Source organism: Budorcas taxicolor, chromosome X (assembly GCF_023091745.1).
Source record: "Budorcas taxicolor isolate Tak-1 chromosome X, Takin1.1, whole genome shotgun sequence".
NCBI classification, from domain to species: domain Eukaryota; kingdom Metazoa; phylum Chordata; class Mammalia; order Artiodactyla; family Bovidae; genus Budorcas; species Budorcas taxicolor.
In genome coordinates this window covers 74,362,285-74,381,249 of record NC_068935.1, presented here as the reverse complement: position 1 = coordinate 74,381,249, position 18,965 = coordinate 74,362,285, and the positions used below count along the sequence as shown (strand labels likewise).

At 37.2% G+C, this 18,965-nt stretch overlaps 1 protein-coding gene across 1 annotated transcript in view; it reads right to left on the bottom strand.

The window, feature by feature from the left end:
• Window positions 1-18,965, bottom strand: part of ATRX (ATRX chromatin remodeler) — a 280,266-nt gene that overhangs the window by 39,622 nt on the left and 221,679 nt on the right. Inside the window, exon 29 of the mRNA XM_052663022.1 lies at window positions 15,274-15,382. Coding sequence (XP_052518982.1) covers window positions 15,274-15,382 — 109 coding nt within the window. The remainder of the gene's footprint in view (window positions 1-15,273; window positions 15,383-18,965) is intronic.

The window sequence follows — 18,965 nt, the reverse complement described above, 5'->3', positions numbered from 1 at the left end:
CATATTGAAAAGCAGAGACATTACTTTGCCAACAAAGGTCCATCTTGTTAAGGCTATGGTTTTTCCAGTGGTCATGTATGGATGTGAGAGTTGGACTGTGAAGAAAGCTGAGCACCAAAGAATTGATACTTTTGAACTGTAGTGTTGGAGAAGACTCTTGAGAGTCCCTAGGACTGCAAGGAGATCCAACCAGTCCATTCTGAAGGAGATCTTCCCTGGGTGTTCTTTGGAAGGAATGATGCTAAAGCTGAAACTACAGTATTTTGGCCACCTCATGCGAAGAGTTGATTCATTGGAAAAGCCTCTGATGCTGGGAGGGATTGGGGGCAGGAGGAGAAGGGGTCGACAGAGGATGAGATGGCTGGATGGCATCACCGACTCGATGGACGTGAGTTTGAGTGAACTCCAGGAGTTGGTGATGGACAGGGAGGCCTGGCGTGCTGCAATTCATGGGGTCGCAAAGAGTCGGACATGACTGAACAACTGAAGTGAAGTGAACTGAGTGTTATGAGCATTAAGTATTCAAAATGAAGGACACTGCTCAAGGAGCTGAGTGTAGGAGGGGTGGCTGATATATAATTACAATTGTTGTTCAGTTGTTGTTAAGTAGCTGTCCTGTCTGACTCTATGCAACCCCACTGACTTCAGCCCACCATGCTCCTCTCTTGATGGAATTTTCTACGCTAAAAAACTGGAGTGGGTTGCTATTTCTTTCCCCAGGAGATCGTCTCAGACCAGGGATCGAACCCCCATCTCCTGCATTGGCAGACAGATTCTTTACCATTGAGTCACCAGAGAATCCCTGCAATTGCAATATAATGTAACATATGTAAACAGAAGTTAGATAGGTGCAAGGTATAGGGTAACAGGTGCTGTGCTCAACATGTCAGTGAATTTGGAAAACTCAGCAATGGCCACAAGACTGAAAAAATAAGTTTGTATTCCAATCCGAAAGAAAGGCAATGCCAAAGAATGTTCAAACTACTGTACAAGTGTGCTCATTTCACATGGTAGCAAGGTAATACTCAAAATCCTTCAAGCTAGACATCAGCAGTGCCTAAACCAAGAAATTCCAGATGTTCAAGATGGATTTAGAAACGGCAGAGTAACCAGAGATCAAATTGCCAACAATGGCTGAATCACAGTAAAAGCAAGAGAATTCCAGAAAAACATCTACTTCTGGTTCACTGACTGCGCTAAAGCCTTTGGTTGTGTAGATCACAACAAACTGTGGAAAATTCTAAAGAGGTAGGAATACTAGACCACCCTACCTGCCTGAGAAACCTACATGCAGGTCAAGAAGCAACAGTTAGAACTGGACATAGAACAATGAATTGGTTCCAAACTGAGAAAGGAGCACGTCAAGGCTGTGTAGTGTCACCTTGATCATTTAACTTATACGCAGAGTACATCACATGACTTGCTGGGCTAGATTAATTACAACCTGGAATCAACATTTCCAGGAGAAATATCAATAACCTCAGGTATGCAAATAACACCACTCTAATGGCAGAAGTCAAAGAGGAATTAAAGAGCCTCTTGATGAGGGTGAAAGACAGTGAAAAAGCTGGCTTGAAACTTAACATTTAAAACACAGAACATGGCATCTGGTCCTAGTACTTCTGGGCAAGTAGATGGGGAAAAGGTGGAAACAGTGACAGATTTTCCTTGGGCTCAAGAATCACAGAAGACAGTCACTGCAGCCATGAAATTAAAAGACACTTGTTCCTTGGAAGAAAAGCTATGACAAACCTAGACCACACATTAAAAAGCAGAGACATCACTTTGCTGACAAATTTCTGTATAATCAAAGCTATGATTTTTCCAGTAGTCATGTATGGATGTGAGTTGCTGTTGTGTTAATTGCTCAGTCGTGTCCGACTCTTTGCAACCCCATGGACTGTAGCCCACCAGGCTCCTCTGTCCATGGGATTCTCCAGGTGAGGATACTCGAGTGGGTTGTCATGCCCTTCTCACTGGCATCTTCTTGACCTGGGGACTGAACCCAGGCCTCCTCTATTGCAGGCAGACTCTTTACCATCTGAGCCACCAGGAAAGGGTACAGATGTGAGAGTTGGACCACAAAGAAGGCTGAGTGCCAAAGAATTGATGCTTTTGAATTATGGTACTGGAGAAGACACTTGAGAGTCCCCTTGACAGGAAGGAGATCAAACCAGTAAATTCTAAAGGAATTCAACCGTGAATATTCATTAGAAGGACTGATGCTAAAGGTGAAGCTCAAATACTTTGGCCACATGACAGGAAGAGCCCCTGATGCTGGAAAAGACTGAGGGCAGGAGGAAAAGGAGGCAACAAAGGATGAGTTGGTTGGATGGCAACACTGACTCAATGGACATGAGTTTGCGCAAACTCTGGGAAATAGTGAAGGACAGGGAAGCCTGGCATGCTGCCGTCCATGGAGTCATAAGTAGTCAGACATGACTACTGAACAACAACAAGGTAACAAAAATAGGATCAACAAGACAGAGGGCTCCAGGAAGAATGTATTCAAGAAAAAAGTAAACAAAATTGATAGATTACCTGCTATACTGAAATAAAAGAATTTATATTTCTGTAGGGAATTTGGGAATGAATTAGCAATAGTCAAAGAAAACTAAGCAAATGGTAAAAACAAAAAAAAACCCCCATAACTTCAACAAAAATGAGCAGGCGCAGAAAAAAAGGAAATGTAATCATAGTATTTTAAATGGCTTAACTGTGAATATTTACATAGTCACAACTAAGCAAACACTCCAAACTGATTTAGGCAAATAGCAAGGAAAAGGGTATTAAAAAAATGAATATGGAAAAGTATGTATATGCATGTGAGTAAACTGCCACCTTAAATTGTAGAAATGATATATGTAAATAGAATAAAAGAGTACATGAAATAAGATTTTATGGCTTTACTGATGTTAACCAGAAGAACTGCTAAGATTTGAAACTGTTATCTGCAGAGTGTGGAGGTCATGAGTAGGAAGAGGTTGGTGAACAGACTAATTTTTATATATGTAATTATATTAATTTGATATAAACAGAAATCTAATTTTAAAAGATCATAGATAACATTTTTAAAAATATATAAACAAGTTTAAAGAAAAAAAATTATTCAGTTCTACTCTATAGAAATAACCTCCATTCAAAGCATAGTACACTTCATATATAGGTTTCTTTTCCCAAGTATATACATTTTTGTCTTATTCAGCCAAGATAATATAGTATCTGTATATACAGTTTATATTATGAGCATTTTCTAAAATTTCTTAGTAAACATCAGCCCTGTTAGCTGCATAATATTTCACTAGATGACTATACAATTTGTTTACTGTTGACAGTTGAGAAAAACTCTGGAATATAATGAACTCAAAACAATCTCCATAAAATGCCATTATACACCAAGCCTTACCTTCTACAACTTCATGACAGAAAATTAGTAACTAAAATTCCATACCTATTATAGGTATAGTATTATAAACCAGAATGCAAAGAAGCTCAAAATTTAACTAATAAGAACAAGCTCATAATAAAGAAAAATTCTGGTACAAGATGAATTACAGTACTAGTCATGTTTTATATCATCTTGGAGCTATCACATGTCTAGGAATATAAACTATAGAAATTACCAGAAATGTAAGAATATATGTTCATCACAGTGTTATTTACAAGGGCATTAGTTTGGGGGAAAAAACCTGTGTGACACAGAAGACTAACTTACAGTCTGGCTATTCAACATGGTACATTACCATAAAAATCTACAATATAGGGACTTGTCCTGTGGTTAAGACTCCATGCTTCCACTGCAGGGGGCATGGGTTGGATCCCTGGCTGGGGAACTAAAATTCCTGCATGCCATGTGGTGTGGCGCAAAAGAAAGAAAGAGAAAAAAAAAACAAACCTACAATATTACCTTATGTGGGGGGAAAAAGCAGGATACAGAATTTCATTAAGTATAATTGCAATTGTATTAGAAAACAAAACATATACATAGCTACATACAAACAACGTTAACAGTGGTTACCTCTGGTCACTAAGATGATGATCATTATTTTCTTCTTTATACTTATCTGTAAAACATACTCATTACAGAGGATGAACTGTGCTTTCTTTAATTAGTAGATATACTTAAAGTTTATGGGCAAATGCTGCTCCAAAATTACTTCAGTTACTTAGATCTATTCCACACCAGCTAAAGGATCAAGCATATAGGACAGTATGGACTATGCGGGTTAAAAAAACACACACATAAGAGAAAACAGAGGAGAGAACTTCAAAACTCTTTGGTAATCTATCCACTAATGAACAGTTGAATGGGTTTAATAAGCATGTTTATCAAACTGTTATCAATTCCAAGTGCTGAACTACTCTGGGAATACAAAAGATGAAAAAACAAAATCTGGTAACTGCACTAAAGGAGACCACTAACTACAAAAAAATTTTAAAAGACATATAAACAATTGTAATATAGTCTAGTTTGCAATAATAGAGGTACTTATTTACACGATAAAGATGTAGTCAGTGACATATTTTGTTTTTCAAAGGCATACAAGTGGGAAGCAAACATGTAATTTTGTCCTCAAAAGAAAAATAAAGAAACAGAGATTCAAGTGACTGAACCAGTATCAAGAATTATTTTACAACTATTTAACCTTTAATATTATTCAGTCTGGAAGGATATTTTTAGATTTTCTTAGTATTAAGGTACACAATAAGACACAATTAAAATATGAACCATATTTGGATGGTGTTGCTATAAACCATTTTTGTATGTTTTTGGTTAAAAATCTGCAAGCATTTCTTTTAGGTATATATACCTAAGAGTAGAACTGCAGGATCGCACAGTATATACATGGCACTATTAAAGCTGAACAAATAGTTCTCCAAAGTGGTCATTCCAATTTACATTCCCGCCAGCAGAGTATGAGAATTCCAATGTTTCAGATCTTAGATAACTCATGGTATTGTCTTTTAATAAAGTATAACCTTTAAAAAATAGTTACGGTTCATAAGAATTTGCAAAAGTGGTACAAAGAGTTCCTGTGTACTGGTTCATCCAGCTTTTCCAAATGGCAACAACTTACATAGCTACAATATGTTGTCAAAAACAGGAAACTGCCATGGGTACTGGTACAAAACTATGAACTCAATCACAGAGTTTGTTTGGATTTCACTGGTTTTTATATGTATTTTTATTGCTTGGTGTAGAACTCCATGAAATTTTATCACATATGCAGAATCATATAACCAAGCAGGAATCAGAACCATTCCATCACCACAAAAAACCTCCCATATGTTATCCCTTAGTATTTACACTATCCCCTTAACTCTAATCCCTGGCAACCACTAATGGGCTCTTTATCACTATAATTTTCTCACATCAAGAATACCATATGAATGGAATCACATAATATGTAACTTTTTGAGATTGGCATTTTTCACTCAGCATAATACCCTCAAGATCCATCCAAGTTGTTCTCTGGATCATTACGAACCGTTCATTTCTTTTTACTCCTGAGCAGTATTTAATTATATGGACATATCACAATTTGTTTATCCAGTCACATGTTAAAGGACATTTGGGTTGTTTCCAGTTTTTGGTTATCAAAAATAAAGATGTGTATAGGTTTCTATGTGAAAATTTTCACATAGAAAGTTTTCACTTCTCTGGCATAAATTTCCAAGACTGTGATTGCAAGATTTTATAATTAAGCAAATGTTTGATGGTTTAGTTTAAAAAAAATATACCTATTTTTCAGGAAGAGTGGCTGTGCCATTTCATTTTCTCATCAGCACTGCAGGAGAAATCCAGTTTCTTCTCTGCAAACTCATCAGCATTTGGCAGTATTACTATTTTTTTATTTTTAGTTACTTTGATAGATATGAAATGATATCTTGTGGTTTTAATTTACATTTCCCTGTTAGCTAATCATGCTGAACATCTTTTCCTGTGTTTTTTTCTTTTCTTTTGCCAGACATAGATTCTCTTCAGTGAAGCATAAGTTTAAGTCCTTGACTAATTTTCTAACTGAAAAAAAACAACTTTTCTTACCGTTACATTTAGATAATTCTTCATATACTCTACATATGACTTCTTTGTTAGATATGCAGTTTCAAAGTTGGTGGCTTGTCTTTTCCTCTTCTTCACATAGTCTCTCACAGACAAGTTTTTAATTTTGGTTGTTCAATTATTGATTTTTTATTTAATGGCTTATATGCTTTTGGTGTCACAGCTAAGACATCTCTGCTTAATCTTAGTTCCTGAAGACTTTCTTCTATGTTCTCTTACATATCATTTTTACACTTAGATTTAGGATCCATTTTGACTTGATTTTTGAATGGGGGTTAGGCTTAATTCAAGGTTTGTTTTCAGCTTATGAATACCCCACTGTTTCAACACCATTCATTGAAAAGCTTATCCTCCCTTCACTGAAACATTTTTTTGCGTCTTTGACAAAAATGTGTTTAACTTGTATTTCTCTGATGATTAATAAAAATGATCACATTTTTCTATGTGTATTGGTCATTTGGATATTATCTTTTGTAAAGTCTTTTCCAGGCTTTTTGCTCATCTAACAATGAGGTTGTCTGGTTTAGTATCCTGATTTTCAAGAATTCTTTACATATTCTTGGTAAGAGTCCTTTTTGAATCATTTTGTTGAAAATAGCTTCTCCCAGCTTATGGTTTGCCTTTTCATTTTATCACAAAATGCCTTCGATGAATAGAAGTTCTTAATTTTAATCATGCTCAATCTATCAATTTTTCCTTTTATGGTCAGCACTTTGTGTGCTATTTACAAAAAAATTCTTACAACAAAATCAGGAAAATACTCTGTGCTATTGTCAGTTAACACCTTTATGCTTTAGTTTCAACATTTAACTCTATAAACTACTTGGAATTAGTTATCAGGAAAATACAGATCAACATTATGAAGCCTTGGGACTTCCCTAGTGGTCCAGCAGCTAAGAATCCACCTTGCAATGCCGGGTACGTGAGTTCGATCCCTCATCTGGTAACTGAGATCCCACATGCCACAGAGCAACTAAGCCCGCAAGCTAGAACTACTGAGTTTGTGCTATGCAATGAAAGATCCTGCATGACACAAGAAAGATATTGTATGCCACAACTAAGATCTGATGCAGCCAAATAAATAAATACTTTTTAAAAGACTATGAAGTCTTACTACTATATATCTATGACAACGGGTTAATAAAAACTGACATCAAGCAATGATTAGGACAGATAACAAAATGAAACACATACTCTATTAGCCGGAGTGTAAACTGGTACAACCATTTGGGAAAAATGTTTTGATAGTATAAGCTAAAGCTGAATATGCACATACATATTACCTAGCAATCCCACTTCTAGACATACACACAACATAAGCAATCTATATGTTCACTAAAAGACAGATAAAATTCTTGAAAAAGTGTAATCTTTGGACTTCTAATTCTGGAAACATAAAATAGACATGTTGTTCCCTATTCCTCACCGTGTATGTGTGCACACGCACGCGCACATGTGTGCACACTCAGTCCCTCAGTCATGTCTAACTTTGCAATCCCTATGGAATGTAGCCTGCCAGGCTCCTCTGTTCATGGGATTCTTTAGGCAAGAATACTAGCGTGGGTTGCCATTTCCTACTCCAGGAGATCTTCCCAACCCAGGGAACAAACCTATGTCTCTTTGTCTCCTGCATTGGCAGGCAGATTCTTCACCACTGTACCACCTGGGAAGTCCTATTTCCCACCATAAATACAGCGAAAACGCCTGGATACTATATATAAAACAAACAAGAAGCTTCTTAAAAGTGAGAAGGAAGCACAGGGGCTTGAGACCTAACACATAATATAGCAGTGACTTCCACAGGCTTTCTTTTTGCCCTGTATATCCCAGACTGAGTGCTAAAGACCTGAGCGATCTGGAAACACCAGTGGGTGCTATCAAAATCTCCACAAAAAGCCTGCTCTCTAGCAAAAGGACCAAAAAAGGGCCAGACTAGCAAGAGAAAAAACTTTACAACAATAATCATTCGACTCCAGTCAAACAGTACAGACAAAATGTGGTGAACCTTCACCCTTATCACTAAAGGCTGAGTGGGAAGCCCAGGCTTCCATCCTCACCTAATTGCAACAAGGCATAGCCAAAATAGTGTCAGATAATTTTGAGTTAACAAAGTCCTCTCACCAATCCAGCAATGTCAGTGAAAACCATGTAGGGAACTAGGATATCCATTCCCACCAAGTGGTTGTAAGAAAAACCCACTCCCCTGTACTAGATTAGTATCAGAAGAAATCAGGTGGAGAATTAGGATTATTATACCACAATGCAAACAGAAGAAAAAAATGGAAATCTCAGAACGGAAAAATACAGTAACAAAAAAAGAAAAACTGAACAGATGAGCTCAACAGTAGAGAACAGCCAACTCATTGGAAAAGACCCTGATGCTGGGAAAGACTGAAGGCAAAAGGAGAAGGGGGCAACAGAAGATGAGATGGTTGGATGGCATCACTGACTCAGAGGACATGAATCTGAGCAAACTCTGGGAGACAGTGAAGGATAGAGAAGCCTGGCATGCTGCAGTCCATGGGGTAGCAAAGAGTTGGACATGACTGAGTGATTGAACAACAACTACAAGATGTAACCATTAGGAGAAACAGGTCACAGTACCTCTCTATCTTTGTAAGTACCTTTGACTCTAAATAGTATAAATAAATAAACATATAAATAAATATAAATAAAATAAATAAGTTTAAAAAAACAGTATCAAGCTAACCAAAGACCCTGAGCCTGTTAAAAGTGCTTCCTGGCCATACAAGGCATTATGTTACTATTTTAAAGCTTATCTTAAAGTGTCTAATGGCTTAACAATGAACAAAATTATATTTATTTTCTGAAAATTAACAAGTCATGAGAAAATAGAAGATGGATAGGTAGAAAAACAGACATAATCTTTCACATTTGCAAATTAAATCCAGACAGATTTAGCTACTCAAGAGTAACCCCTCAAATCCATGGGGTGTTTGTATGTGTGTCATGAAGAATCTGAATCAGAGACACTTTCTGGCAGATGTTTAAGGGGTTTAATTTGCTAGTTAATAAGTCAAGGTGACTGCTCACCAACCATATTTCAACATTGTTTCCTTCAGTTCAGTTCAGTCGCTCAGTTGTGTCCGACTCTTTGCGACCCCATGAATCGCAGCACGCCAGGCCTCCCTGTCCATCACCAACTCCTGGAGTTTACTCAGACTCACGTCCATCGAGTCAGTGATGCCATCCAGCCATCTCATCCTCTGTCGTCCCCTTCTCCTCCTGCCCCCAATCCCTCCCAGCATCAGAGTCTTTTCCAATGAGTTAACTCTTCACATGAGGTGACCAAAATGCTGGAGTTTCAGCTTTAGCATCAGTGCTTCCAATGAACACCCCGGAATGATCTCCTTTAGAATGGACTGGTTGGATCTCCTTGCAGTCCTAGGGACTCTCAAGAGTTTTCTCCAACACCACAGATCAAATGCATCAATTCTTCGGCGCTCGGCCTTCTTCACCGTCCAACTCTCACATCCATACATGACTACTGGAAAAACCATAGCCTTGACGAGATGGACCTTTGTTGGCAAAGTAATGTCTCCGCTTTTGAATATGCTGTCTAGGTTGGTCATAACTTTTCTTCCAAGGAGTAAGTGTCTTTTAATTTCATGGCTGCAGTCACCATCTGCAACTAGTTATCAAATATGACTCTTACGGGACAAATTATATGCTATTATGACATTTACAAATTTGGGAAACTAAACAAGTCAAAGGTTCAGATTAAATTTGACAAGAGTAGGATTACTCAGAATTCTTTCTTCACACTCATGAACAAATAATAACTTTTTTAAAACATGGCAAACAGAATACAAAATGTACTTATCTTTATATAGTTATATAACCATTAAAACATAACTTTACTGTACTCAATCCCTTTGTAAGCTTTCCAGACTCTACAGATTTTAAATACCTAATAAAAATATACTCTTTCCTATGGTCTAACTGGAATTTCCCTAGTTATAACCCTAGGTGTAGTTCAGGATGGGCTTCCCTGGTAGCTCAGTGTGCTACCTGCAATGAATCTGCCTGCAATGCAGGAGTGGCAGGTTCAATCCCTGGATCGGAAAGATACCCTGGAGGAGGGCATGGCAACACACTCGAGTATTCTTGCATGGAGAATCCCATGGACAGAGGAGCCTGGCAGGCTATAGTCCATAGGGTCACAGAGTCAGACACAACTGAAACAACTTAGCATGCACACATGTAGTTTAGGACTCTGCTAAAATTAAAACATGTTTTACACACAATATACTACCTCTCAAACTTTAGAACATTTATTAAGGCATATATCAGCCATCTTTACATTCAACTAATCTCATCAGGCCCTTTGCTGTCCACTTGAAACACTGTTAATTGACTATGTGTGAGTGTTAGTTGCTCAGCTGTGTCCAACTCTTTGAGACCTCATGAACTGTAGCTCTCCAGGCTTCTCTGTCCATGGAATTCTCTAGGCAAGAATACTGGAATGGGTTGCCATTCCCGTCTCCAGGAGATCTTCCCAAAGCAGGGATTGAACCTGGGTCTCCCATACTGCAGGCAGATTCTTTACCACATGAGCCACTAGGGAAGCCCCGTTAATTGGCTATACTCCAATACAAAACAAAAAGTTAAGAAAAAGCTAATCCCATCTCTTCATTACTTTCTTAAAGGCAATGTTTTCATACACACACATGTGTGTGTGGAAATATTTATACGTACATATACACATAAATTTTTCTCTTACAAATTCAGTTCAAGTATATTAATTGCTAACAGTTAAAAGCAACATCAGGTATGGCAAAACCAATACAATATTGTAAAGTAATTAACCTCCAATTAAAAAAAAAAATTATATTTAAAAAAAGAGCAATCGAAATCATTCCAAGCATTTTTTCTGACCATAATGCATTAAGATTAGATCTCAATTACAGGGGAAAAACTATTAAAAATTCCAACATATGGAGGTTGAACAACACACTTCTGAATAACCAACAAATCACAGAAGAAATCAAAAAAGAAATCAAAATATGCATAGAAACTAATGAAAATGAAAACACAACAACCCAAAACCTGTGGGACACTATAAAAGCAGTGCTAAGAGGAAAGTTCATAGCAATGCAGGCATACCTCAAGAAACAAGAAAAAAGTCAAATAAATAACCTAACTCTACAACTAAAGCAACTAGAAAAGGAAGAATTGGAGAACCCCAGAGTTAGTAGAAGGAAAGAAATCTTAAAAATTAGGGCAGAAATAAATGCCAAAGAAACAAAAGAGACATAGCAAAAATCAACAAAGCCAAAAGCTGGTTCTTTGAAAGGATAAATAAAATTGACAAACCATTAGCCAGACTCATCAAGAAGCAAAGAGAGAAAAATCAAATCAATAAAATTAGAAATGAAAATGGAGAGATCACAACAGACAACACAGAAATACAAAGGATCATAAGAGACTATCAGCAGTGGTATGCCAATAAAATGGACAACGTGGAAGAAATGGACAAATTCTTTAGAAAAGTACAATTTTCCAAAACTGAACCAGGAAGAAATAGAAAATCTTAACAGACCCATCACAAGCATGGAAACTGAAACTGTAATCAGAAATCTTCCAGCAAACAAAAGCCCAGGTCCAGACGGCTTCACAGCTGAATTCTACCAAAAATTTAGAGAAGAGCTAACACCTATCCTACTCAAACTCTTCCAGAAAATTGCAGAGGAAGGTAAACTTCCAAACTCATTCTATGAGGCCACCATCACTCTAATACCAAAACCTGACAAAGATGTCACAAAAAAGGAAAACTACAGGCCAATATCACTGATGAACATAGATGCAAATATCCTCAACAAAATTCTAGCAGTCAGAATCCAACAACACATTAAAAAGATCATACACCATGACCAAGTGGGCTTTATCCCAGGGATGCAAGGATTCTTCAATATCCGCAAATCAATCAATGTAATTCACCACATTAACAAATTGAAAAATAAAAACCATATGATTATCTCAATAGATGCAGAGAAGGCCTTTGACAAAATTCAACATCCATTTATGATAAAAACTCTCCAGAAAGCAGGAATAGAAGGAACATACCTCAACATAATAAAAGCTATATATGACAAACCCACAGCAAACATTATCCTCAATGGTGAAAAATTGAAAGCATTTCCCCTAAGGTCAGGAACAAGACAAGGGTGTCCACTTTCACTGCTACTATTCAACATAGTTCTGGAAGTTCTGGCCACAGCAATCAGAGCAGAAAAAGAAATAAAAGGAATCCAAATTGGAAAAGAAGAAGTAAAACTCTCACTGTTTGTAGATGACATGATCCTCTACATGGAAAACCCTAAAGACTCCACCAGAAAATTACTAGAGCTCATCAATGAATATAGTAAAGTTGCAGGATATAAAATCAACACACAGAAATCCCTTGCATTCCTATACACTAATGAGAAAGTAGAAAAAGAAATTAAGGAAACAATTTCATTCACCATTGCAACGAAAAGAATAAAATACTTAGGAATATATCTACCCAAAGAAACTAAAGACCTATATATAGAAAACTATAAAACACTGATGAAAGAAATCAAAGAGGACACTAATAGATGGAGAAATATACCATGTTCATGGATCGGAAGAATCAATATAGTGAAAATAAGTATACTACCCAAAGCAATTTACAAATTCAATGCAATCCCTATCAAGCTACCAGCCATATTTTTCACAGAACTAGAACAAATAAGTTCAAGATTTGTATGGAAATACAAAAAACCTCGAATTGCCAAAGCAATCTTGAGAAAGAAGAATGGAACTGGAGGAATCAACTTGCCTGACTTCAGGCTCTACTACAAAGCCACAGTCATCAAGACAATATGGTACTGGCACAAAGACAGACATATAGATCAATGGAACAAAATAGAAAGCCCAGAGATAAATCCACACACATATGGACACCTTATCTTTGACAAAGGAGGCAAGAATATACAATGGAGTAAAGACAATCTCTTTAACAAGTGGTGCTGGGAAAACTGGTCAACCACTTGTAAAAGAATGAAACTAGATCACTTTCTAACACCGCACACAAAAATAAACTCAAAATGGATTAAAGATCTAAATGTAAGACCAGAAACTATAAAACTCCTAGAGGAGAACATAGGCAAAACACACTCAGACATAAATCACAGCAGGATCCTCTATGATCCACCTCCCAGAATTCTGGAAATAAAAGCAAAAATAAACAAATGGGATCTAATTAAACTTCAAAGCTTCTGCACAACAAAGGAAAATATAAACAAGGTGAAAAGACAGCCTTCTGAATGAGAGAAAATAATAGCAAAAGAAGCAACTGACAAACAACTAATCTCAAAAATATACAAGCAACTTATGCAGCTCAATTCCAGAAAAATAAACGACCCAATCAAAAAATGGGCCAAAGAACTAAATAGACATTTCTCCAAAGAAGACATACGGATGGCTAACAAACACATGAAAAGATGCTCAACATCACTCATTATTAGAGAAATGCAAATCAAAACCACAATGAGGTATCACTTCACACCAGTCAGAATGGCTGTGATCCAAAAAGCTGCAAGCAATAAATGCTGGAGAGGGTGTGGAGAAAAGGGAACCCTCCTACACTGTTGGTGGGAATGCAAACTAGTACAGCCACTATGGAGAACAGTGTGGAGATTCCTTAAAAAATTGCAAATAGAACTGCCATATGACCCAACAATCCCACTGCTGGGCATACACACCGAGGAAACCAGAATTGAAAGAGACACATGTACCCCAATGTTCATCGCAGCACTGTTTATAATAGCCAGGACATGGAAACAACCTAGATGTCCATCAGCAGATGAATGGATAAGAAAGCTGTGGTACATATACACAATGGAGTATTACTCAGACGTTAAAAAGAATTCATTTGAATCAGTTCTGATGAGATGGATGAAACTGGAGCCGATTATACGGAGTGAAGTAAGCCAGAAAGAAAAACACCAATACAGTATACTAACACATATATATGGAATTTAGAAAGATGGCAATGACGACCCTGTATGCAAGACAGGAAAAAAGACACAGATATGTATAATGGACTTTTGGACTCAGAGGGAGAGGGAGAGGGTGGGATGATTTGGGAGAATGGCATTCTAACATGTATACTATCATGTAAGAATTGAATCGCCAGTCTATGTCTGACGCAGGATACAGCATGCTTGGGGCTGGTGCATGGGGATGACCCACAGAGATGTTATGGGGAGGGAGGTGGGAGGGGGGTTCATGTTTGGGAACGCATGTAAGAATTAAAGATTTTAAAATTAAAAAAATAAAAAACTAATTAAAAAAAAAAAGCAACATCAGTAACACATATATAACACAACCTCTACCTACAGTGGTTTGAAGTATATTATTCAAGTTTCTATAATAAAGAGATCAAGGATACCTTAACTTTAACAGCTGTGTCTCCAAAGATGCTAAACACATGAAAAGATGCTTCTCATTAGGGAAATGCAAATTAAAACCATGTAAGGTTCCATTACACACCTATTAGAATGGGTAAATTTTTATTTTTAACTATAATACCAAGGACGTAGAACAACTAGAACTCTCATACACTGCTGGTGAGAATGCAAAACTATACAATTACTTCGGAAAACTGTTTGGCAGTTTCCTACAAAGTTAAACATAAATTTACCATGTAGCCCAGCAACTGCACTCCTAGATTTGCATTTCACTTGGACAAATATCTACACTCACACAAAACTTACACATGAATCTTTAAAACAGCTTCAATTTTAATTTCAAAATCTGGAAGCAACTCCAAGATCTCTCAAACAGAAGTGATTAAACAAACCACTCATCCATACAATGAACATATTCAAACAATGAAAACTATGGTAACAAACTTTATACCCACACAACAGAATAGTATAATGAAATACAACTCAACAATAAAAAGGAACTAACTATTGACATGCAGTAATGAGGATGAATCTCAAATGCATTTTGCTAAATGAAAAAAGTAAGATTCAAAAAGCTACAAACTGCATGATCCCATGAGTGAATTTCCTAAAGGATGATGAAACCATTTTATATCTGGACTTTATCTTGTATTTGTCAAAAATTATAGTAGTAGACAATAAAAGAGTAAATTTTATTATCTGCATATTTAGAATGATTTTTTAAAAATTATACATTCAGAAAATGCTTCTTACCTCACATTAGTTTCATCATTAAATTCTTCAGCCCATTTCTTCCTTGACTGAGCAGTTGTAGAGCCATCTAAACGGTAATAATCAATGTTTCTGAGCCACTTCCCTTCACCTGAAAATTCAACAAGAAAAGAAAAAAGATATATATATATAATCCTAGCAGTAAAAAATTTATCTTTTTTGCTTGCCATTTAAGAGCTATTTATATATACTCTATTTGCAGAGCAAGACAAATTTTTATTCAAGAGATAACATTGTATTACTAGTACAATTTACCACAGATTTCCTTCTAACACATATTGAATAGCAAAGGTATTCTCAAAACTATTTCACCTACATGTAAATTTCATCCTTGATTAGAATCCAAAAAAACTTAAGCTGTATGAAAATTCTTTTTAATTAAGTCTAAAAATGACAAGGTTTCCCCCTTTGTTATTAACAAGTTGATACTAAAGAGATAAAAACCAAAGACACAGAATGCATTTATTCATTCACTGAACAAATAATGACTGAATACTTATTTATATGCCAAAAAACATTCTATCATCTACTAAGGTGAAATAAATAAGAGCAAAAATAAATCAATGGGACCTAATTAAACGTAAAAGCTCTTGCACTGCAAAGGAAACCACTAACAAAATGAAAAGAAAATCCATGGAATGGGAGATAATATTCACAAACGATATGACCAACAAGGAGTTAATATCCAAAATATACAAACAGTTCATACAGCTAAATATCAACAAACAGTACTATCAGAAAATGGGAAGACCTGAACAGATATTTTTTCCAAAGAGGGCATTGTTGTTGTTCAGTCACCCAGTCATGTCCAATTCATTATGACTCCAGGAACCGCAGCATGCCAGGCCTCCCTGTCCCTCACCATCTCCGGAAGTTTGCCCAAGGTCACGTCCTTTGAAACGGTGATGCCATCCAGCCATCTTATCCTCTGATGCCCTCTTCCCCTTCTGCTCTAAATCTTTCCCAGCATCAGGGACTTTTTCAATGATTCAGCTGTTTGCATCAGATAACCAAAATACTGGAGCTTCAGCATCACCATCAGTCATTCCAATGAGTATTCAGGGTTGATTTCCTTTAAGATTGACGGGTTTGATCTCCTTGCTGTCCAATGGACTCTCAAGAGTCTTCTCTAGCACCACAGTTTGAAGGCATCAATTCTTTGGCCCTTTGCCTTCTTCAGAGTCCATGTTTCACAACCTTATATGACCTCTGTGAAGACCATAGCCTTGATTATATGGGCCTCTGTCAGCAGAGCAATGTCTCTGCTTTTCAACACACTGTCTAGGTTTGTCACAGCTTTCCTGCCAAGAAGTAATCATCTTCTGATTTCATGGCTGCAGTCATCATCTGCAGTAATTTTAGAGCCCAAGAAGACAAAATCTGTCATTGCTTTCACCTTTTTCCCTTCTATTTGCCACAAAATAATGGAGCTGGATGCCATCATCTTAGTTTTTTTAGTATTTAGTTTTAAATCAGGTTTTTGACTCTCCTCCTTCACCCTCATCAACAGGTTCTTTAGTTTCTCTTTGCTTTTAGAGTGGTATCATCTGTATATCTGAGGTTGTTAATGTTTCTCCTGCCTATCTTGATTCCAGCTTGTGCTTCATCCAGCCTGGCATTCTTCATGATGTGCTCAGCATATAGGTTAAATAAACAGGGTGACAAACAGACAGCCCTGTCACACTCCTTTCTCAATCTTGAACTAATCAGTTGTTCCATAGAGGGTTTTAACTGTTGCTTCTTGACCTGCATACAGGTTTCTCAGGAGACAGGTAAGATGGTCTGGTATTCCCATCTCTTTAAAGAGTTTTCCACAGTTTGTAATGACTCACACAGTCAAAGGCTTTAGTGTAGGTGATAAAAGAGAGGTAGATGTTTTTCTGGAATTCCCTTGCTTTCTCTATGATCCAGCAAATGTTGGCAATTTGATGTCTGGTTCCTCTGCCTTTTCTAAACCTAGCTTGGATGCCTGGAAGTTCTTGGTTCATGCCTAGCATGCAAGATTTTAAGCATGACCTTACTATCATGGGAGATGAGTCCAACTGTACGAGCTGATGGGGACATTAAAAGATGTTTGACATCACTAATTATTCGGTTCAGTTGCTCAGTAATGTTTGATGCTTTGGGACCCCATGGACTACAGCACACCAGGCTCCCCTGTCCATCATCAACTCCTGGAGCTTGCTCAAACTCATGTCCATCAAGTCAGTGGTGCCACCCAAGCATCTTATCCTCTGTCGCCCCCTTCACCTGCTGCCCTCAATCTTTCTGAGCATCAGGGTCTTTTCCAATTAGTCAGTTCTTTGCATCAGGTGGCCAAAGTATTGGAGCTTTAGCTTTAGCATCAGTCCGTCCAATGAATATTTAGGACTGATTACCTTTAGGATTGACTGGTTTGATATCCTTGTAGTCCAAAGGACTCTCAAGAGGCTTTTCCACCACCACAGTTCAAAAGCAACAGATCTTCAGCACTCAGTTTTATGATCCAACTCTCACATCCATACATGACCACTAGGAAAACCATATAGCTTTGACAAGACAGACCTTTGTAGGCAAAGTAATATCTCTGCTTTTTAATATGTGTCTAGGTTTGTCATAGCTTTTCTTCCAAGGAGCGAGCATCTTTTAATTTAATAATTGACTAATTATTAAAGAAATGCAAATGAAACCATAATATCCTTTCTTACCTGCCAAAATGGCTATCATCAAAAAATCTACAAATAACAAATGTTGGTGAAGATGTGGAGAAAAAGAAACCCTTTTACCCTGTTGGTGGGAATGTAAACTGGTTCAGCCACTATGGAAAACAGTATGGAAGTTTCTCAGAAAAACTAAAAATAGAACTACCATAACATCCAGCATGGAGAAAGCAATGGCAACCCACTACAGTGTTCTTGCCAGGAGAATCTCAGGGATGGGGGAGTCTGGTAGGCTGCCGTCTCTGAGGTCGCACAGAGTTGAACATGACTAAAACAACTTAGCAGCAGCAGCAGCAACATCTCGCAATTCCACTCCTGGGTATATATCCAGAAAGTCTGAAAACACTAATTCAAACACATACATGCACCCCAGTGTACACAGGATTAGTCAAGATATGGGAGCAACTCAAAAGTCCATCAACAGACAAATGATTAAAATTTTGTGGTATACACTCAAACACAGACACATGAATATTACTCAGCAATAAAAAAAAAAAGAGTGAGATTCTTCCATTTTCAGCAATATGGATGAACCTAGGAAATACTCTACTTAGTGAGATAATTCAGATAGAGAAAAAACAGATGCTGTATCACTTACATGTAAAATACAAAAAAATTACCCATACAAAGGTATATAACAAAACAGAAACAGACTCAGAGATACAGAAAACAAACTAGTGGTTACCAAGGGGGAGAGGAAGAGGAGAGGGGTAAGAGAGAGGTAAGGGATTAAAAGATACCAACTACTATGTATAAAATAGATTTTTTTAAAAGGGTATATTGTATAACACAGGGAATAACAGTCATTATTTTCTAAAACTTTTAGTGGCATATAATCTGCAAAACTACTGAATCACTATGCTGTATAAAAGTGTAAGTGTTAGTCGCTCAGTTATGTCTGACTCTTTGTGAACCCATGGGCTGTAGCCTACCAGGCTCCTCTGTCCACGGAATTCTCCAGGCAAGAATACTGGA